This window comes from Neovison vison, chromosome 6 (genome assembly GCF_020171115.1).
Source record: "Neovison vison isolate M4711 chromosome 6, ASM_NN_V1, whole genome shotgun sequence".
Classification (NCBI taxonomy): Eukaryota; Metazoa; Chordata; class Mammalia; order Carnivora; family Mustelidae; genus Neogale; species Neogale vison.
Window position 1 is genome coordinate 203,071,029 of NC_058096.1, and position 19,423 is coordinate 203,090,451.

Here is a 19,423-nt window from a genome sequence, read left to right on the forward strand (position 1 = left end):
TGGGCCCACCGGCAGCCTTCCCGCCTGCTGGAGGAGAACAAGTGGGGCCGGGCCCGCAGGTCAGCCGGCAGCTCACCGCCACGATCTGGTGCTGCTCCTCGCTGCAGAGCTTAGGCAGGATGGGCAGGATGGTGGGCGGCAGCAGGACGCCCTCCAGCATGTGGATCACACCGTTGGAGGCCAGCACATCCACTCTCCGCAGTGGGACGCCCTCCGGTCCCAGCAGGATGCGCCCCTGCAGCAGAGACCAGTGTACAAGCCGCCCAGCCCGGCAGATCCCTGGGCCCACTGCCACCCTTACCCCTACAGCCCGGCCTGCGGACCATCTCCTCTTCCCTCTCCCTGGAGGTGCCGCCCAATCTGGCAAAACCACTCCAGACTCCGGGCCCTGAGCCACATGGAGCGCCACCCCCCCAGACTTGTGCCCACCGTCCCTGTCTTTGGAGTTGACCCGCTCTGCTGGGCCCCAGGAGAGGAATTTGATCAGTGCCCACCACCCACACGGCCCCCGCAGGGCCTGCCCTCCATGGGGCTTGGAGCACAAAGGCCTGTCTGAAAGAGGCCACACCAGCCCTTCCACTGGCGCATTCATTCCAGACATGGTTGGTGGAGCTCACCTCCTCGGAGATATTCACGGCCAGGACCTGGTTTGCCATGGTGAGGACCCGGCTCTTGGAGATGAGCTTCTCAACAGTCAGCTGGGTGGAGGAGGTGGTGGCCTTAGGCCAGGCACGAGCCACAGCGTAGGGCCCCACACGGCCCTGCCCAGGTGACTCACAGCTACCATCTTGGTCCCCACCATGAGAGTCCAGGCGGCTGGGGAGGGGAGAAGGGGCCCCGGGAGAGCAGGACCTACAGGCAACCTTCCAGAAGCCCAGGTGCAGGTGCAGGCTGCCCCCCTGCCCAGCAGAGCCTCTCACCTGGCCGTGGCTGTAGATGTGGTACTTCACCAGCTCCTGCAGTTTGGACAGACCCTGGCAGGGGAGAGAGTACTTGGCAGGGGCCGCTGGAGTCCCCGGTGCCCCGCGGCCCCCATCCCTTCTCCCCACTGAGCTTACGGCCGTGAAGAGGTAGATCAGACGGCCATCGCGCAAGTTGTCCACGGCCTCATTGCTTGGGGCAAAGACCGTGAAAGGCCCAGGCCCGTCCAGGATGGAGGGCAGCCCACAGTTCTGTGGTGGTGGGAAGGAGGCTCAGGGAGGCTCTGCGGCCAGCCTCTGCCTCCGAGCCCAGCCTGGGCCCTGCCACCCTCAGCCTGCAGGGATGGTCCGTGAGGAAGTGGGAGATCGCGACAATGGGTCCATGCTACCACAGAACCCCAGGATGGTGACGGGCAGGTTCTAGGATGGGGGCATGGGCAAGAGCCTGTGCTGCTCCAGAGCCCCAGATCACGGGAGGTTAGCAATGAGGGGTCCCTGCACAAAAGATGAGACGGGCTACGGCCTTTCCGCCCAAACTCACCTCCAGGATGGTTTCAAAGCGGCTGAAGGCCTCAGTAGAGGCGAGGATTTGGCCGATGGTCCTCTGCAGTGAGGGATGAGCATGAGAGCCCCAGAGAAAAGCAGGAGGCTGCTTCAGCCCCGGGGGCACGGGGTAGGGGCTCTGTCCCAGCCCCACCCGGAACTGGCCGCTCCACTCTCTGAACTCTGTGGGGGTCAGGGGTCACCCAGGGGCTGCAGGTGGGGCGAGGGGAGGGCGCTGGCTTACCTTGGGGTCCTCAGGCAGCTCTGGTGGGGGCTGCCATTGCAGGGCGGTGACCAAGTGGAAGACGCCGTTGGCGGCTGGGTAGTTCGTTTTGTGGACGGCAAACGTCTGCTGGGGCTGCTCCTTGTACTTGTAGGTGTACTTCTGCTGAGACGTGAGGCCTCGGGCTTGTCCACGCCACACGCCAGCCTTGGACGTTCCACCCCCACACCTCTGCCCCGGGTGGTGTCCCCCACCGGGGTGCCCTGGTCTCCGGGCTGAGGTGACCCTCCTTACCGTGAAGCGGTTGAACGTGACGATGATCTCCTGCCCCGCCAGCGTCCACCACCTGCGTGTCTGCTGGGTCCCCGGCTCCTCCAGCACGTGCTGCCCTGCGATGATGTGCTGTTTGCAGAGCCGCCGGGCAAGGGACGCCTGTGGGCACAAGGGGAGTGGGGCGCTGAGAGGGCCCAAGGTGGCTGCTGGTCACCATGCCAACCCTGTCCCAGAGACAGAGGGGACGAGAGGCCTCCCGGGCCTCAGTTCCCCAGAGCCTGGGCTGGGGACTCTCTCGGGGCCCGAAAGCCTGGGGCAGGGTCCAGGAAGGAGGCCAGGGCTGGCAGCCAGCTCCTGCAGGGGCCGGGGCTCACATTCATGATCTTGGAGGAGACGGCCGAGAGGGACGGTACCAGCACAGTGAACGGGCCCGACGTGGTGAGGATCTCGCGGCAGCCCTGGTCTGGGAACCACAAGAGGAGAGATCAGAACGGATCTGGAAAACCCTCAGGCGTCAGTCCTAGGTTGTGGTGAGTTGGGTGGAGGGCACTGGGCTTCGGTCTAGGGTAGACAAGAGGTACAAGGATCGGGAGTGTGGGGAGCTAGCTCCCACCTCCAACCACACACCCCAGCACAGCCCACTGCTTCCACAGCTTTGGGGCAAAGAAACAGGGCATGTCTGCAGGGTTTGCCCCTCACTCCCTGCCAGAAATGCGGGACATGAGGGGCGAGGTCACAGGCAGGTTGAGGTGGGGGGTCACATACCCAGCATGGCCAGGGAGACTCTCAGCCGCAGGAACACCACACCCAGCTGGCCGGCCTTCTGTATCTCGTGCAGCAGGTGTCCATAGCAGGCACGCCCGTCCCCCACCTCGCCCTCCTTGCACACACAGCTAGGGCCGTGGGTAGAACTGGTCAGAGCAAGGCGTGTGGCCAGTCCCTACCTCCTGGCCCTCACCCTCCTGGCCCCGTGGGCCCTCGAGCTGAGGATGCACCCATAGGCACCCTTGCCCCTGCCCAAACCACCCTTTCCACTCTGTCCCCCGTGCCCATCCCGAAGCTCATGTGCCCACCTGATCTTCCCATCGGGGGTCACCTGGCAGGTGGCTGACCGGTCACAGGAGTGAGGGAAGCAGTAGGCGAAGCAGCCCGCGGAGGCATTGTGGTTGGCGCTGACCAAGCCTGGCTTGCATAAGCAGGAGGCCTGGGCCCCCAGGCAGGGGACGGAGGGTGGCGTCACATTCACGAGAACCACAGGCACCCACAAGGCTATGCTCAGTCGCCAGCCACCCTGCCCACTGAGGGCTGCCATCCTCTTCCCGTGTTACGAGGGGGCCAACTGAGGCTCCCAGGAGTCCCATGATGTGCCCGGGGTCCAGTCGCCAGTGTGGGTGGGGGGCCCACGGCACGGGCCCGACTCAGGGCCCTGGCTCACCTTGCCTGGTCTCTGGTACAGACACATGGTGGAGTTGCTGGGACAGCCACCGTAGTTGATGGTGCATGGATCCTGGGGCAGACACACTGTCCCATCGCCATGGTAGTCCTTGGGGCAGCGACACTGTGCCTGCCCCGTGGGGCTCACCGAGCACTGGGCCAGTGGGGAGCAGGGTGATGGCTGGCAGGGATTAGGGGCTGCCAGGGCAGACAGAGAGAGTGTGTGTGTGCCCGAGTGAGCTGGGAATCCAGGAGCACCATCCCCTCTGCAGCGATGGCCCAAAGGGGACGTGAGCCCATTGATCCAGACCTTGGGGAAAGGCCCTCCCTCAGGGACACGTTGTACTTTCTGTAAATGGCCAGACTGTACTTGTGGATTTAAAAGGATGTCCTCCAGGCCCCTGCTCAGCCTGACCTTGGGTCTCTGGCCTCTAGGTCAATGACTTACCTAGGCATTCTCCGCCCTGCTGGATGTGGCCAGGCAGGCAGCGGCAGGAGGGAGCCTCTGCAGAGCACTGGGAGTTCTGGGGACAGTTCAGGGCCCGGCAGACTTGCAGCTCTAAGTGGAGAGCGGGGAGTATTGTGGTGGCTCAAAACTCCAGGCGGGGAGGAACACAGGTGTAAAGATGCTCTCCCCAATTTGCTGTGCAGCTCTGGTCAGAGCTTTGCCCTCTCTGGGCCTTTGGGCAGTGGAGGACTCAGATGACATTCCCTCCCTCTGACCAGCTGTGTGCCTTTCCTACTTCGAAAGGAATTAGGGTGAAGGCAGGGGTGCCTGGGTGGCTCAGTGGGTTAAGCCTGAGCCTTCAGCTCAGGTCATGATCTCAGGGTCCTGGGATGGAGCCCCACATTGGGTTTTCTGCTCAGCAGGGAGCCTGCTTCCCACCCCCCTCTCTGCCTCTCTGCCTACTTGTGATCTTTCTCTGTGTGTCAAATAAATAAATAAAATCTTTAAAAAAAAATAAAAGAAAGACAAAAAGAAAAGAAATTAGGGTGAGGGCAGGCAGCTGCCCCCCACCCCCAGGCTCAGGCCCCATCCCTCCCCCCGCAGGCCCGCCTACCTTGGTCACAGCGGGGTCCGGTGTATCCAGCAAAGCACAGGCAGCTTCCATCCCCCAGGGGGCCATGGTTGCACACACCATGCACACAGCTGCACTCTGGGAGGGACGTACAGGGACACTGAGTCTGCATTTCAGTCTCAGGAGTTCAGAGCTGTGATGCAGGACCATAAGGGTGGTGGGAGCCAAAGGGAAGCACCTGGCTTAGCCTGAGGACTCGGGGGTGGGGGAGGGCGCTTACTGGAGAAGGCGTCTGAGAACAGCACAGGGCTGGAGGTAGAAGGATAGCTCACATCCCAGGAGGGGGAAGTATGAGCCTGGGGGCTGGCAGGAAGCCTGCTGGGGGCTGGCTATACGGGCAGGTCTCCTTGGGCCCCAAGCCCGGCCAGCGCTCACCTGATTGGCAGTTGGGCCCGAACCGATTGGGGTCTTGGCACTCCTGGCAGGCAGAGCCACCAAAATTTTCCTGGCAGGGATTTGTACCTGGTCAGCGTGGCCCGTCTTCGGCAACCCCAACCCCAGCCCTGCCAGGCCCTTACCTTGCACACACAGGTCCCGTTCCCATCTATGCCATCCAGGCAGGTCCCACGGCCATGACACGGGGTCTCAGCACCCCCAGGGCACTCTGTGGACCCCACCCCCACCAGAACTCAGCGGTGCCCTGAAGAACTCACGTTGCATCCCTGACCCCAGCAGCTCTGGGCAGCCCAACCCCTCCCTGGGGCAGCCGGAGCCAGAGAGCCAAGCTGTGTGGGCGCTCTCACTAAATATCCATTTACTGAGAAAGCTGAAGGAGACGCAGGCAGATGCTATGGAGAGGGAGCCCAGGGATGGGGTGCGAGGAACAAAGCTGGGGCCCCCACCCCGTACCATAACACTGGGACCCCCAGTAGCCAGGGCAGCAGGCCTTCTCTACCACATCCTTCCAACACTCCAGGCTGCAGCCACTCATGGACATCAAAGAGTCCCCCAGCTGTACCTCGTAGCTGGGGACAAAGGTGGGCAGGGTGACCGGAGGGCCACCTGGTGGACAGCCTCCAACCCCCCCTCCCCACCTCGAGTTCTAGCGCTCTAGCTCTACCTCCCCTCTCTCTGCCTGGCCCAGAGCTGAGCACAGGGCCTGGCACATAGTAGGTGCTCAAGAAACACCACCTGCCCCGCTCCCCCTTCTTCTTCCCTCCCTATCTCCGCCCACCTGAGGGGCCAACCAACATGCAGGCAAGTGACTGCCCTTCCTGTCCACGTCTGCCAGCTCTCCCTTGCCCCCCGCCCCGACCCCACAGATGCTCCTGGAAGCCATGCAGGCAGAGGCAGAGAGTCCCACCGGCAGTCCTGGGCTATCTTCTCTGGTAGCGCCCGGAGCCAGCCTGGGGGGCACATCCGCCTCCTGATGGCCGGACACATGGTGCAGGGGATACGCGTGACAAACTTGGTCTTCACGTCGCAGCGTCTGGACTGCACCTGGGCCACGGGGGGTTTGGAGTGAGCGGCCCGGCCCCTGCGTCCAGTCCTGACTCCACTCCGATGGAGCCAAGGCCCAGCACCCCTCTCCAGGCCTCACTTTCCCATCTGTCCAGCAGTGAGGCCAGGGAAGGCCCTGGGACACAGGGACACCTGCCTGTCACTGCCAGCGTGTTCCTATGTCCACAGCCATGGACTTCGGCCCTCTGCCCAGGGCCATGAACACACATCCGAGAGCCCCAGAGTCTATGGCTCCCAACACAAAGAGAACACAGCCATTTTGTTCCACCTCCGCCCATTCAGATGGAGAAACTGAACCCCAGACCCCAAACCATCTGGGGCCTGGGGATGTTGGGGACCGGACGGGTCTTTCATGCTAGTGTCCCTTATCACCTTGCACTGAAAAATCAACACTAAATGCCACGTAGACTCTGCCCAGCGCGGACAGATCACACCTCGGGGCTGACACTCTGGCCATTGCTTTGCCCAGATCGCGCCCCCGGCGTGCTGCCCAATGACCCTGTAAGCAAGTTTGAGGGCCCGCGTGGCCTCTCCAGGGGGTGGAGACCCAGCAGCCAGCCCCAGACCCGAGAGGCAGGCCCATGTGAGCAGGTGTGCACAAGGGTCTGCATGCCTTCCTGCACTCTGCACACAGCCTGGCCCCCGGGCCCTGGCCCCACGCACCAGCCCAGACCCAGGGGGCCGCGGGCCATCATTGGCCATCATTGCCAGCCTCCTTGCTGGCAGCAAGGAGGCTGAGAAGACCCAGGTGGCTTCCCATGGGAGGTGACAATTGAATTGGGGTTGAAAGTTGCCCATGAGTTGGCCAGGGTAGTCCCCCTGGTAGAGGGGACGGAGAGGCAAAAGTCGGAAGGCAGAAGGAGCAGACGACCTCGTATGATGAGGTAAAGAGCTGCCGAGGAGAGGGCCCAGTGGCCGGGCCAGTGAGGGTGGGGATCAGGGCAGCGGGTTGGTTTTAAGTGGGCCTCAGGCTGCTGCAGGGGAGCGGGGGTGGGGGTGGGAAGGAGGCCGTTCCCGGCGGGAGCTGAGTGCCCAGAAAGCCCAGGCTCGCAGTCCCATTCCCTGGCCCGCACGGGGCCTGCAAGTCCTCCATCCCTGGGGCTACCTTTACGGATGGCAGCCCTGTGCCTGGAGGAGGGAAGCTTCAGTCTTGGTTATAAATGGGAGAAGGGACCACAGGACGGTGCGTGTGGATGGAGAAGAGAGTCCAGGGGCCTGGGCTGTGGGTTCAAGAAGATGTTCTCGTCTAAAAAGTGCTGAACACACTGTGGTTCAAAGGGAGTGAGCCAGAACATCTCTTTCCTAGAACACATTACAGACGCGAGGCCGCTTAAAGCAAGAGAAAAGGAGAAACAGCGGCCTGGCACGTTCTTCCGGCGAACACCAGAGTCCCGGGGTCCCTCTGCCGCTGTGATTTGGCCCTTCCCGCTCATGCCTCTGCGGTTGGCAAGGAAGGAAGTTGCTGAGAGTGGCCTCAGGCCGAGCCGTGGGGCTGAGTGCTGTGGTCTCATTCTCCACCCCGGGGCTCTGTCTCTGCTGAGCCAGGGAATGTCTAGGAAGTTGGGTAACTCTAGGGCTGGGCAGCTGCTGGCTCAGGGCAAAGGCACCCTGGAGGGCCACCTGGCCAGGCGGGCTCAGCTGCCACAGTGGCCGCCACTGGCCCAGGGACTGGCTTTCAGAGGAATGGTCAGGCCTGGCTAAGGGCTCAGGAGAAAGGGCGGGAAGGAGAGAAAGAGAGTGGTAGGGTTTGGAGTGTGGGGGTGAGCACAGGAGGAAGCAGGAGCCTCCTGTCCCCATGTCACACCCTCACTCCCAGACTGGTGCGTTGGGAAATGTGTGTGAAATGGTGAAGGGTGTTTAAGCCAGCAGGCAAGTCCTACTTCTTATGGGGGAGCACATCAGGCCCCTCTGCCTGAAGGGAGCACCAGCCTCCCGAGCCCTGTCTCGCCACTGGTCTCTCTGGATCACAGCCCAATGCTGAATCAGATTCCCTCCTTCCCGGGGCACCTCGGGACTGCCTGAGCCAGGCGGGGGCTGCCCCCCAGTCCCGCCCCGATCCAGAGCTGATTTTGCAACGTCTGCTTCCCACAGAGACAGACATGCTGCTAGGGAAGTTGAGGAGACATGAGGTATTAGCCTGTTGTAAGAAGGTGGGAGAAATTCTCCCCAAGCTGGGGTCTGGGGCCCCTCCCTCAGAGGGACAGCACCCCATCCAACTGCTGCCCCTGCCCGAGATCGGTGCCCTTCTCCCTCCACGCCCCAGCTTGAGAACACAGGCTCCTCCAGCACCAGCACAGACAAGGCAATGAGTAAAAGACTTTTGCACGGACAGGGACTAGGACTCTCCTCCTACAGGAAGCCTTCCTTGCCTCTACTGCCTGAACCTGTGTTTGCGTTCTGCTTCTGCCCATCACTGGCTGTGTGACCCAGAGGTCTCCCGTACCCCGTTGAACCTCAGTTTGCTAACATTTAGAGTTGAGCCTCGTGCTGCAGGGGTGCCGGGAGGGCTGGGTGACTGAGGACATGAGAGAAGTCCCGCACTGCCGTGTCCCTGTCCACAGGCACCCCCAGGACCGTCTGCCTGGCCCAGGCTGGCGGAGCCTTAGCCAGAGAACACAGGTCTCTGACGAGGAGAAATTCCAAGTGTGCGGCGGCAGGCCTTTGAAATTCCCTTGTACTCCCCTTATAGGGAAACTGAGGCATCGCGGGAGCAGGAGCCCACTTGCGGGGCTTGGCCCAGCCCTAGAACCTTGAGCCCTTCTACCACCACAGTCATCCTCACAGCTTCCCACCCACGAACCTGAAGCTGGCAGTGGGATCCTGGGCAGGTCCCTCTTTTCTGTACCTCAGCCTGCCCGCTAGTGATAGGGGGACAGCAGCAGCCACCCCCAAAATCAGATGGACTTAGCCTCACAGGTCCCTCCCCTCGTCGGCAGGCAGACCCCGGCCAGGCAGCCCTCTCCATTCTCAGGGTGGGAGGCTCTCCCAGAAGCTCCAGTGGGGACAGCATTCCTGCTCCGGGGCCTGCGTGAACCCGTAGATGGGCAGCCGGGAGGTGGCTGGCATGCATGGCCCTGCCAGCCACACCAGGGCCCCTTTCTCTGGGGGATCACAGGTCAGTCAGGAGCACAGCTCCAGAGTCAGCCTGATCTGACTCTGTCATCCTTGGGCTCCGATTCCTCTGGTGGAGAACAGGACCCACTGCCCAGGGTCCTGGGGATAATGCCCAGCTGTGCCCCGGCCGTGCCCAGGCTGTGCCCTTGGTAAACGGCAGCCCTCGGGTTTGGGGGTGTTACTGTTGGCTACCACTTACCTAGAGGACTAGGGGTGAGCAGACCTCCTTCCGCCCCAGGGCCGGACGTGGGCACACACATGTGTGTTCCACGTGAGTCCGTTTGCTAGCCTCTCCATGGTTCGGGGGCGATCCTAGCTTCAATCCCCAGGCCGGGTTCACAGAAAGACCAAGCCTCAGTCTGGGCAGGGAGGGCAGGAGCAGGAGCCTGGCTCTGTCCCCCTCAGCCTCAGCCTGGGGAGCCGCAGGACGGCTGCCCACACTGCAAGGGGGCTGGCAGGCTGAGCACGGTCGGAGGAGGGCAAGGCGACACTCTGCCAGCCCAGGCAGCTGGACCCACACTGCAGCCTGCGGACGTGGACACACCAGCACAGCCCTCTGGTCCCGCTGCCCTGTGTGTCCCCAGACCTGGGCCCACCCTGTATACGCTCCCTTCCTGCTCCCACCCCTGAATCCCGTGTCCCCCTGCACCTGGCTCACACTCACCTTCTGCCCCCTGGTGAAGCTGGAGCCTGCTAGGCAGAAGGCCAGGAGGCAGAGCAGGAGGCGGCCCCAGGGCCCTGCCATGGCTGGTGGTGGCTGGCAGGCACGCCGGCTGGGATGGTCAGGGCAGCCAGTGTGGGGAACGAGCTCTGGGCGGGCAGGCGCAGGGGTGCAGGGCGGGCCGGGGCGGGCAGAGGCTTTAAAAGCAGTCCGGAGGCCCCGCCAGCTCACCCCCACAGGAACCCGCCAGGATTTCCTCCTGCTATCAGCAGCCTGCAGGCGGAAGGGAAGGTGCTGGCCACTGACCCCTGCGTGGTCGGCCCGGGCCCTGCTCGGGGCTTCCTGACCAGAGACCCTCCTCCTGGCAGCACAGCCCCTGAGCCCACCATCAGCCGCAGCCTGAGCCCCAGTAGGGGCTGTGCAGCCACCCCCTATACAAACCACTGCCCAGCCGTCCTCCGCAAGCCCGGCCTCGCTCATTCAGAGGCTCTGGGAGTGTGGGTGGCAGTGGGGGGCTCTGGGGGGGCTCCGGCGGGTTGGGGTAGGGCAGCCCTGAATCAGGTCTGCCTCCTCCAGCTTTCCAACTGAGAGCAGCTGTGGGCCTCGACTCCCTGCCGGGCCCGTGCTAAGCAGACAGCCCATCAGACAGTTCCCTGGCTCACCTGCCCCAGCTACCCCTCCGCCTGGTCCCTGTTACCCCTTCTAGCCCTTCTTTCCCCCTAGGGGACCTCCTGGCTTCCCAGCGCGCTCCACACCCCTCTGTGCCTGACCAGCCCCACCTTGCCTGCTCTGGCCGCCAGCCTTTCCACTCCCCTAAGCTGCTGTTCTGCCCCCAGATCCTCTCACAGGGACTCACCCTAAGGTCAGTCTCAGGTCAAGGGTCACCAGCTGTCATCACCTCAAATCACAGCACTTGCTACCAGCTGACCCTGTTTATTTCGTGTACTCTCCGTCCCCTGCTGAAATGTCAGCTATGGGCGAGCAAGGATGGCGTGTGGCCACTTCACACGGTGGGGGCCCTGTGCAGACTTGCGGGGGCATGAAGGAGGCAGGCAGTTACCTTGGTAGCCCTGGTACCGGTGGGCAGACCAGGCGCAGAGGCTTTAAGAAATCCGCCTAAAGTCTCTGGGCTAATCAGCGGTGGGGTCCCGTACTCAACACGTAAGGCCCGAGGCCTGCACAGGCCCATGCACACGCCGCCCGGCCTCTTGCCAGGAGATCCTGTCCTCACAGACCCAGACAGGGGTCAGCTGTCACGTTGGTCCACAGGGCCTGGAACAGTAGTCCAGGGAGCAGACCCTGCCTCTGGTTGTCACTACCTGTTTACACCGAACAGATGGAGAGAGGCAGGTGGCCATTTGTAAAGGCCCTTAATAAAAGCCTGGTACGGAGAAGCCTTGTCACCTGCCTCCTCCTCTCCGTCATCGGGCTAGAGGGGTCTCTGGGCTGGCCTTATGAAAGCTGGCTAGGGACGTTGTGAGTGGGGAGAAACCCCCGCGCCCCCTGCAGCCTTCTTGACGGCGATGGCTCCTCTAGGCCCTACTGCGGGCACCAAGGGAGGGCAGGAGCAGCGGGCTGGGAGCAGAGCTGACCACCCTCCAATCACCCCTTCTTCAGTCCTGCCTGGCCCAAATGGCCCTAGGACCTTGGAGCCTGACACTCCTGATTGGGCCAGGATGGGAGAGACAAGTGGGGCTCCAGAGCCCAGCTCTAGGAGTAGGAACGGGATGAGGAAGGGTGGGGCACACAGCAGGCTCCCCAAGAAATCCCGGGTCCTGGCTTGGCAGGTCCCCCTGAGGCAATCCCCACTTCTCTGAGAACACCAACAGACTAGCCACCACCTGGGGACGCCTCCCACAGGGCTTCCCCCGCCCCCCCATGAGCATGAGCCTTCTTGGGGAGACACCCAGCACCCACCCTCTGCAATCCCAGACTCTAGGGCTTACCCAACACACTGCAGCTTCAGCGGGGACATTCCAGACCTGTAGGGGGCAGAAAGCCAGTGAGCCAGGGTGCCGCATGTGCCTGGAGGCTGAGGGTGGAAGCCCAGACAGGCCCAATCCGAGGGCCCCCTCCTACCTCCCCTGCGCCGGCCCTCCGAGGCTGGCCCACTAGCGCGGCCGAGTGGAGCTGCTCCCTTGCCTTTCATGCCTTTCTCCCTCCTTCCTCTCCCCCCTACCCCCAGGAGCTCACCTTCCTGCTTCCCTAGGAGACCCTCTCCCTCATGCCAACCTGGCCCTGGGCCAGCGCCCGGCAGAGACCCCAGTGGCCCTTGAAATAAGAGACAAAGACTCTGTCAAACTGCACTTTATTGGAATAGAGAAAACAGGCGACAGGAATCACACTCGGAGCTGGCAGCTTTAGGTCCCCTGCCACCGCCCCTTTCAGCCCCGAGGCCTGGGGACTCCTGCCCCCACAGGGCTCTCCCACTCGGTCGGCCCAGATAAGGCTCCACTCTGGAAATCCGCAGGGGGCGGGAGCTTCTGATGTGCATTTTGCTACCAGCCTCACGATTAGCAGCGAACGCCCACAAGGACAGCACACGACTAGACGAGACATTTCAGCGAAGGACAGAGAAGAATAAATCAGACCCACGGCGCCACGTGTAAGTAACAGTCCCACGACAGGAAACACAACACTGGTGCACCGGCCGCACCACCCCAGGGACAGGCAACAGAGCCACAGGAGGTGGAGGGCACGGGGTGTGGGGGTCCTGGAGGGGCCGGCACTTCCACTCCTAGCACTGGAAAGAAATCACTGAGCGCATACGTTCACATTCTCTGCAAGGATGGTCCAACGAGGGTACCCAAAAGTGGGGAGAAACACTTCAAAAAGAATAAAGAAAGCCTGCTTCCCGCTCTGAGTGGGCGCCAGGCCGGACACAGCGGGTGGCAAGGGCTGGCCATGGTGGCCTGGGCTAGCCGGTGAGCTCGACGGGCAGCTCCCGGCCGCACAGGGCCTCCCACTGGCGAGCCAACAGCGAGATGAGCTTCTCACGGCTCTCGGCACTGGGCACGAACACCTGCCACTGGACCTCACGGCCCTGGCCGGCTCCACCAGGACCCCCCGGCACCTCGCCGAAGTGGTCCAGGGTGACGTTGCCCATGAGGTCGTGGCCCTGCACGTCGTCAAACACAAGGGTTAGGGCCTGCGGGTAGGGCTGGTAGCCCATGAGCACGCGGTCCAGGTCCCGGACGCGGCGGCCGTCGTCCAGCCGGTACCGGTCTCTCTGTGGTGGCTCTTTGGCGAACTCAGGCAGTGGGTAGTGCACAAAGTCCTCATCCAGGAGGAAGATCTCGGCACTGGTGAGCAGGAGTGTCTTGGGGCGCAGCATGCCCCTGCAGCGCCCGGGGGGCGGCGTGCCCACCTGGAAGGCCTGTACATACAGTAGGATGCTGAGGCCCAGGGCCTTCTCTGGGTCGGCCATCTTCTGGGCCACGGTGTATGTCAGGTCTCCGATCTCCTCCTCGCTGGGGTAGGTGAACTTGACACGGCTTGAGTGGATCAGCTCATAGTTTTCCAGCTTCCCTGCAGAGAGGGGGGCCCACCGGGGTCGTAGCCTGGCCTGGTTGGTGCTGGCCCAGAGCACCAGAGCACCGGCGAACCCAAGCCATCCATGGGGGTGGGATCAGGGGCCGGCAGAAGCAGGGGAGTACTCCAGGCCCCCCCATGCTTGGGCAGAGACCCACAGACACTTGAGATGGATCTGCCGGGTGGCTGAGGGTTTGCTGGAATGGAGGCTCTGGTGTGGAAAAGGCCACAGAAAACCCTGGCTGGCTAAGCACGGAGGAGAGAAAGCGAGCAAGGGAGAGGGAGTTCTGGGCAGAGAGAGGCACTCCGGGGCCTGCTGCGGCCCGAGCCAGGTGGGGGGTACCTGTGGTCTTGTTCCCAAACTCGGAGTAGAAGTCCTTGTCGACAGGCTCAGGCGAGGGCGTGCGCTCTAGTGAGGACAGCACACCCATGAGGTGCTGCAGGAAGCAGTGTGTCAGGTAGCTGTCCCGGGTCAGGCAGGTAACCACCTGCATCGGGGAGGAGCCTGCGGGACAAGGGACTGGTCAGGGCTGCGGCCACCTCTTCCCCACCCCAGCCCTGCCCCCAGGGCCAGGAGGACCCACGTGGGAAAGCATCATGGGGCCTGGGGAGATAGCGATTTCTCCGGCCGGAAGGGCTGTGACATTTTTCTGGAAGGGGATGCAGAGGCATTAGGGAAAAAGCTTAGCTTTCTCTCTTCAGGAAGTGTGAGTCAGAAACATCCTGCCCGTGAGCCCTGGGCCCACTCTCCCTGCCCGCCGGGCACTTGGCCGCCTCGGTTCCCGCCCCGCACTCAAGCCCTGTGGGGTTCTGCATGCTCAGCAGTTCCTGAAGCTGCTTCCTCCCGCTCCAGTGAACGGGCTTGTGAACAGAGATAGCTTAGCCTGTGATAAGGCACCCACATGTGGAAGGTGCAAGCCCACTGGTGACACTGGCCTTCAACCAAAATAGGACAAAGCACAGCGGTCACTCACCCGTCAGCCGGAAATGCTGGTCGAAAAGCCCAACGTTGACTGCCTGCAAGTCGCTGAGCTTTAAAACAAAGCACTGGGAGATGTGGAAGGGACTGTTGTTGTAGTCCGTGTTCTTCTGATGCCAGAAATCTGCAGCGGAGAGACGGGCACCAGCTGTGGCACTGGCTCTGCCGGGCAAGCATGGTCCTGGGTGCGCAGTCCGTTCAGCAGGAGGGGGCCCCTTGGCCCCCTTGGCCAGCCTGGCCGCTGGACGCCTGGCAAAGAGCTGCCCCTAACTCTGCAGACCTGAGGCCTCAAGGGCCGCACATTCTAGGGTCTGAGCCTTGCCTGGCTCAGTGCAGGCACCAGGAGCTCTACAACAGGCCACGGGCTAAGGCTCCCAGTAGGGTCCCAAGGGACAGAGACTGCCCAACCCCCTCCCTGTCCCTGCCAGTTCCTGGGCCCTGGCCAGGCCCTGCCTCACAGGCTGGCTGTAGGTGTCTCATGATAGTGCCAGGAGACATTCTGGTTATCAGGCCCCTTCCTCACACAAGGGAGGCTCGGCTCGGCGGGGCACAGACAAGTCCCCCACGGCCGCAGTGCCTACCCTGCAGGGGCTCTGAGAAGTATCGGCGGAGGCCATCGTGCAGCACGAAGTACACAGCTTTGGTGGACAGCAGCACGCAGGCGGTCACCTCCAGCCCCGGGGTCTGGTAGAACACCACTGAGGACCACATGAGGTGCCTCAGCTCCTCGTTTTCCACCTGGACACAGAAAAGCTGGGTCTGGGCCCACAGCAGAGCAGGGCAGGGGGCACAGAACTCGCTTCCAGGCCGTGCCCACCTGACAACAGAGCTCTGGGCAGGGCAGCCCCCACTCCATCAGCCCTACAGCCCTGGTGACCTGCACGGCCCAGGGACATACCTGCAGTCCTGGATAAGGACACACAGGACCCTCCCCACCTCTGGCTCACATGTTGATGAACTTGGAAGCAGAGAAGAACCGAAGGGTAGGAGAAGGGAGTGAGGCAGGCTGTGTCTGGGGCCCAAGGTGAGGAGCGGCCGCAGGGAGAGGTGGTGATGGGGAAGACAATGGCCCAGGGAGGGGCAGCCCAGGACCTCCCGCCCCGGACTCCAGCTTTCCGCACAGGACGGCCAGCTGGCGGGCCCCGCGCGGGGCCGCTACCTCGGCGATGCTGCTGTGGAACAGCTCGATGACGGTGCTTCCCTCCAGGCTGGCGATGTGCTGCAGCGACGGGCAGGCAGGCAGGTGCGACGGGATCTGATTCTCCTCCGATGTGGAGCGGATCAGGTGCTCACTCGGGTACTGAGCGGGGGCCTCCACTGGCCCCGAGGGCTCGGCCAGGGCCGGGCTCTCCGCCGGGGTCTCCTCTGGGGACTCCGCTGGGCGTGAGGCCTCTGCGGGGACTGGAGCTGGAAGCGAGGGCTCCACCGGGCCTGTGGCCATTGCTGGGCACAAGGCCTCTTCCAGGGCCAAAGCCGGGCCCTCCCCCAGGGCCGGGTCCAAGGCTGGGGCCTCCGCTGGGGCTGGAGCTGGAGCTGGAGCTGGAGCGGAGGCCTCTGCTGGGGCCTCCTGGGGCCGCTGGTCACTGCTGCCTCCCCCGATCCCCCAAGAGACACTGAGTTAGCATCAGGATCCCAAGGGGCGAGTCCTATCACACACAACCTCACAGTGTGATGGAACAAATACCACATCTGAGATCACCTGGGGATATCATCTCCAGGTTCCCCACAGGAAGCAGAACAAAGGGAAAGTGCTAGGCTTTGCCCTTTGAAGTGAGATTAGTCGGGGGAAAGATAGGCTGTCTGCTATTCCAGGGCTGGGATGGCCAGATGTGTGGCCCATGGGTTAAGAATTCAGTTTCAGAAGGTTGTAGAAGGATCAGAAATGCTACTCCTGAGTTCAGAACTTGGACCAAGGTGTCCATACCCAGGACCTGAGTGCAACTAGAGGTGAGAACCCAAACCAAACAGCCCCTCAGCTTGCCTTAGGGTCCTCCTCAGGCAGCCCAGGCTCTCCCCGCACCCCGCCACCATACAAGTGGCCACACTGGATTTTCACGTCTGTTCTGAGCACAAGAGCAAACAATGCTCAGAACCCCGAAAGCTCAGGTTAGAAGCCGACCCCTGAGGCGGGGAGGACCCTACAGGTGGCCTCATGCCTGTGTCTAGGCTGAGGGGGTCTTTTGGACATCACCCTCTGTGTTAGGACATCCCAGCTGTTGAGAGAATTCCCTGGGCGGTCCCCCCTTGTCCTGCTGCAGAGATGTGTCTGCTGGGACGGAGCAGGGCAGCTGTTTTCTGCAAGCAGTTCCCACTGTGGCCAGGTTCCAGCGAGGCTTGGGGACAGCAAGGAAATGGAGATGAGGTGTCACCGCTCAAGGCCTCAGCACAGGGGCAGGGAGAGGGAAGGCCATGCAGGGTGCCTTGGGCACAAACTGCTCTCCAGCTCCTGGAGACCTGATGGCATCTCTAGCAGGGCATGGAACTTAAGCTGAGCCCAAGAAGGGTGTCTGATTCATTCAGGGAGAGGCCGGGAGCCCCTCGGGAACCTCAGCTGGGGGGCTGGGATGACAGGCAGAGGCATGAGATGCTGACTTGAGGACAGGGTCTCCACCGTCCACCAGGACAGAAGAGAAAATGAGGGGATCTCCAAGGACAGGAGGACCAACAGATGAAGGGCTTTCTTGCCTAGGCTGGGGAAGCCCCAGCACATGTGAAGCCAGGGAGCAATGGCAGAAGCTGGGCACCCCTCAGGGCACGAGGCCCCTCTGGAGTTTTGGGTGTGGGTGAGCGGAGGGTAGGATCACAGCTGCTCACAGGCCTCCCTCTAGCCTCAGCTCCAGATGGCCCTGAAGGAAACTCAGGCAAGGAGCCAGGGGGAAGCCAGACAGAGGGGGCAGGAGCAGAGGGCAGAAGAACAGGACAAGACTGCCACCACTTCCCTCTCTGTCTCCCCTGCTGTAAGAAGGAAAGGAGCTCTGAATGCGGGAACCACCCGGCTCTCCAACTCAGACCTCAGACGCTGCTGCCCTCAGCCAACAAGCTCCTCTGGAGAGAACTCACAGAATTACATGCAGAGAGAGAGCCCCTCAGTGACCCAGTCCTTCCTGAAAGGGGGAATACAACTCACCACCACAGTAAGGCTTGGCACGGGGCATTAGAAGGAGACAAGGGCAACGCTGAGGCTGGTCAGAAGCCAAGGAGGAACAGAGGACGGGGCCCACCTGGGCCCACTCACACATGCAGACATTCACCGATCTGATCTGGGGTGAATGGTCTCAGACACAGTGCCCACCCCCGCCCGCCCCAAGAGCCTATGCTCGGTCTCACCTGGCCCTGTCCTCGGCAGCCTGGCCTTCCACGAGGGGGCTCTGGGACCGGGCCCCGGTCGCAGGCGTCTTGGCGATGACCACAGTCTTTAGGTCCTGCAGCGAGGCCCGTAGCTGGTTGTAGATACGCAGGAAGTGGAACTTCTCATGGGGCAGCACGAAGATGGCAGTGACGAAGCGGTAGCCCACGAGCAGCTCCAGCACGTGGCCGTCGGCGAAGGCGCCCCGCGGCTGGGTGCAGCTGCGCGTGGGGTCCAGCAGCACTGTGGACAGCGGCACGCGGCTGAGCTTGAAGCTGTTGCGGTTGCGACAGTTGTGGGTGCCACGGTTGGGCATGGGGTTGAAGTCGGCCTTGATGACGTTGAGGTGCTGGGGCGTGAGCAGCAGCCAGTAGGGAATGGCAGCGGACTTGACGGCCTCGGAGGGCGCGCAGCAGGAGCGCCGCACGGCCGAGCAGAGCGTGCAGCTGGCCCACTCGATGTTGCCCGAGTAGTCGCCGGCGGCCGTCTGCACCATGCGCTTGTCGCTGTAGACCAGGTAGACGGGGAAGCAGCCCTGGCTGCGCTCCTGACAGCCGCCCGCCACCTTGTAGAAGGTGAGCAGCTGGCGGAGGAACTCCTGCAGGCTGGTGTGGCTGCCATAGAGCACGGGGCTGCACAGCATGGCCATGTGCTGTGGGGCGAAGCAGGAGCGCAGGTCGGCATGGAACCCGTGCAGGCCGGCGGCGTCCGAGATGATGAAGAGTGTGTTCTCGCTGTGCCGCACCTTGAGCACCAGGCACAGCTCCGGCATGAGGAAGCCGAACTCAGTGAGGTCGCCGTGCGGGAAGCAGAAGACGAAGCGCAGGGCCGACAGGATGTGCTGGCTGCTGCCCCGCGACTCCTGGTGCGGGATCTCGAAGACGGCGATGCCGAAGTCGGTGAGCACAAGGCAGGCGGCGAACTGGCGGATGCTGTCCTGCACATGGATCAGGAAGCACCACAACACCTTGAGGATGCGGATGTGCTCCAGCAGGAAGTCCTCGTCCGCGCCCAGGGCCCACTCCAGGGCCAGGCGCTCCTCCTCGCCCTCCTCCTCCTCCTCCTCCTCTTCCTCCTCTTCCTCCTCCACCCGGCCGCCCTCCTCCTCTTCCTCCGCATCCGGGGGCCCCATTTCGAAGTAGCGGTTCTCCGCGGCGTCCTCGTCATCCTCGTCGTCCTCGTCGTCCTCGCCCTGCTCGCCCTGGCCCTCCTCCCGCTGGTTGGCGGCCTCGATCCAGGCGGGCAGCTGCCGCTCGATGGCCTGCCGGATGAGCGTGCTCAGGCGCTGGATGAAGTCCTGGTTGGTGGCCGTGTAACCAATACAGGTGAAGGGCAGGAAGATGATCTGGCCCGACCCCGGCACCACCTGGACCTCTGGCTCCGCGTGCTCCGGGCTGTGCGGGGAGAGGCCAAGGTCAACTGCACGCTGGGCTGGACCGGCCCTACGGACCACACGCAGAGCCGTCTGCTGAACCCCTGGGTCCACAAGTGCCCCAGTGGGGAGCCAGGGTGCCTGAAGGCGGGCCTGCCAGTTCAGGGACAATCTATACCCCCAGGGCCCAGACCAGAAGCACTCAGCCCCGCCTTAGCCACACCACACAGGCTCCCCCAACAAAAGCACCACAAAGCCCTCTCAGTCGCACAGATGCTGGCTGCGAGTCCCAAAGGGAACGAGAGCTCAAGGGCATGAAGTCCCTTACTGACCATGGTTTCCTTCAAGGGCACCCAGGGGCCTCTGGGATGGGAGTCAGGGAGTAAGCTAGGTGGGTCTTAGGACTTCCACATTTCAGTTCTAGCTCCTCTTGGGGCGCCTGGGGGGCTCAGTCATTTTAAAGCATCTGCCTTTGATTTAGGTCACG

At 62.8% G+C, this 19,423-nt stretch overlaps 2 protein-coding genes across 2 annotated transcripts in view; both read right to left on the bottom strand.

The window, feature by feature from the left end:
• The window catches only part of STAB1 (stabilin 1), a 27,371-nt gene extending 17,579 nt beyond the window's left edge, over window positions 1-9,792 (bottom strand). Inside the window, exons 1-18 of the mRNA XM_044253434.1 lie at window positions 9,712-9,792; window positions 5,776-5,912; window positions 5,322-5,437; window positions 4,991-5,076; window positions 4,848-4,917; window positions 4,455-4,550; window positions 3,842-3,952; window positions 3,395-3,591; window positions 3,033-3,163; window positions 2,725-2,852; window positions 2,334-2,422; window positions 1,981-2,118; window positions 1,708-1,848; window positions 1,462-1,524; window positions 1,059-1,172; window positions 921-974; window positions 618-698; window positions 77-235 (exon numbers count right to left, since the gene is read on the bottom strand). Of these exons, the coding sequence (XP_044109369.1) occupies window positions 77-235; window positions 618-698; window positions 921-974; window positions 1,059-1,172; window positions 1,462-1,524; window positions 1,708-1,848; window positions 1,981-2,118; window positions 2,334-2,422; window positions 2,725-2,852; window positions 3,033-3,163; window positions 3,395-3,591; window positions 3,842-3,952; window positions 4,455-4,550; window positions 4,848-4,917; window positions 4,991-5,076; window positions 5,322-5,437; window positions 5,776-5,912; window positions 9,712-9,792 (1,992 nt within the window). The remainder of the gene's footprint in view (window positions 1-76; window positions 236-617; window positions 699-920; window positions 975-1,058; window positions 1,173-1,461; window positions 1,525-1,707; window positions 1,849-1,980; window positions 2,119-2,333; window positions 2,423-2,724; window positions 2,853-3,032; window positions 3,164-3,394; window positions 3,592-3,841; window positions 3,953-4,454; window positions 4,551-4,847; window positions 4,918-4,990; window positions 5,077-5,321; window positions 5,438-5,775; window positions 5,913-9,711) is intronic.
• Window positions 9,793-12,000: 2,208 nt separating this feature from the next.
• Window positions 12,001-19,423, bottom strand: part of NISCH (nischarin) — a 32,550-nt gene continuing 25,127 nt past the window's right edge. Inside the window, exons 16-21 of the mRNA XM_044253435.1 lie at window positions 17,546-18,958; window positions 15,378-15,804; window positions 14,800-14,956; window positions 14,214-14,342; window positions 13,583-13,744; window positions 12,001-13,236 (exon numbers count right to left, since the gene is read on the bottom strand). Coding sequence (XP_044109370.1) covers window positions 12,626-13,236; window positions 13,583-13,744; window positions 14,214-14,342; window positions 14,800-14,956; window positions 15,378-15,804; window positions 17,546-18,958 — 2,899 coding nt within the window. The 3' untranslated portion in view covers window positions 12,001-12,625. The remainder of the gene's footprint in view (window positions 13,237-13,582; window positions 13,745-14,213; window positions 14,343-14,799; window positions 14,957-15,377; window positions 15,805-17,545; window positions 18,959-19,423) is intronic.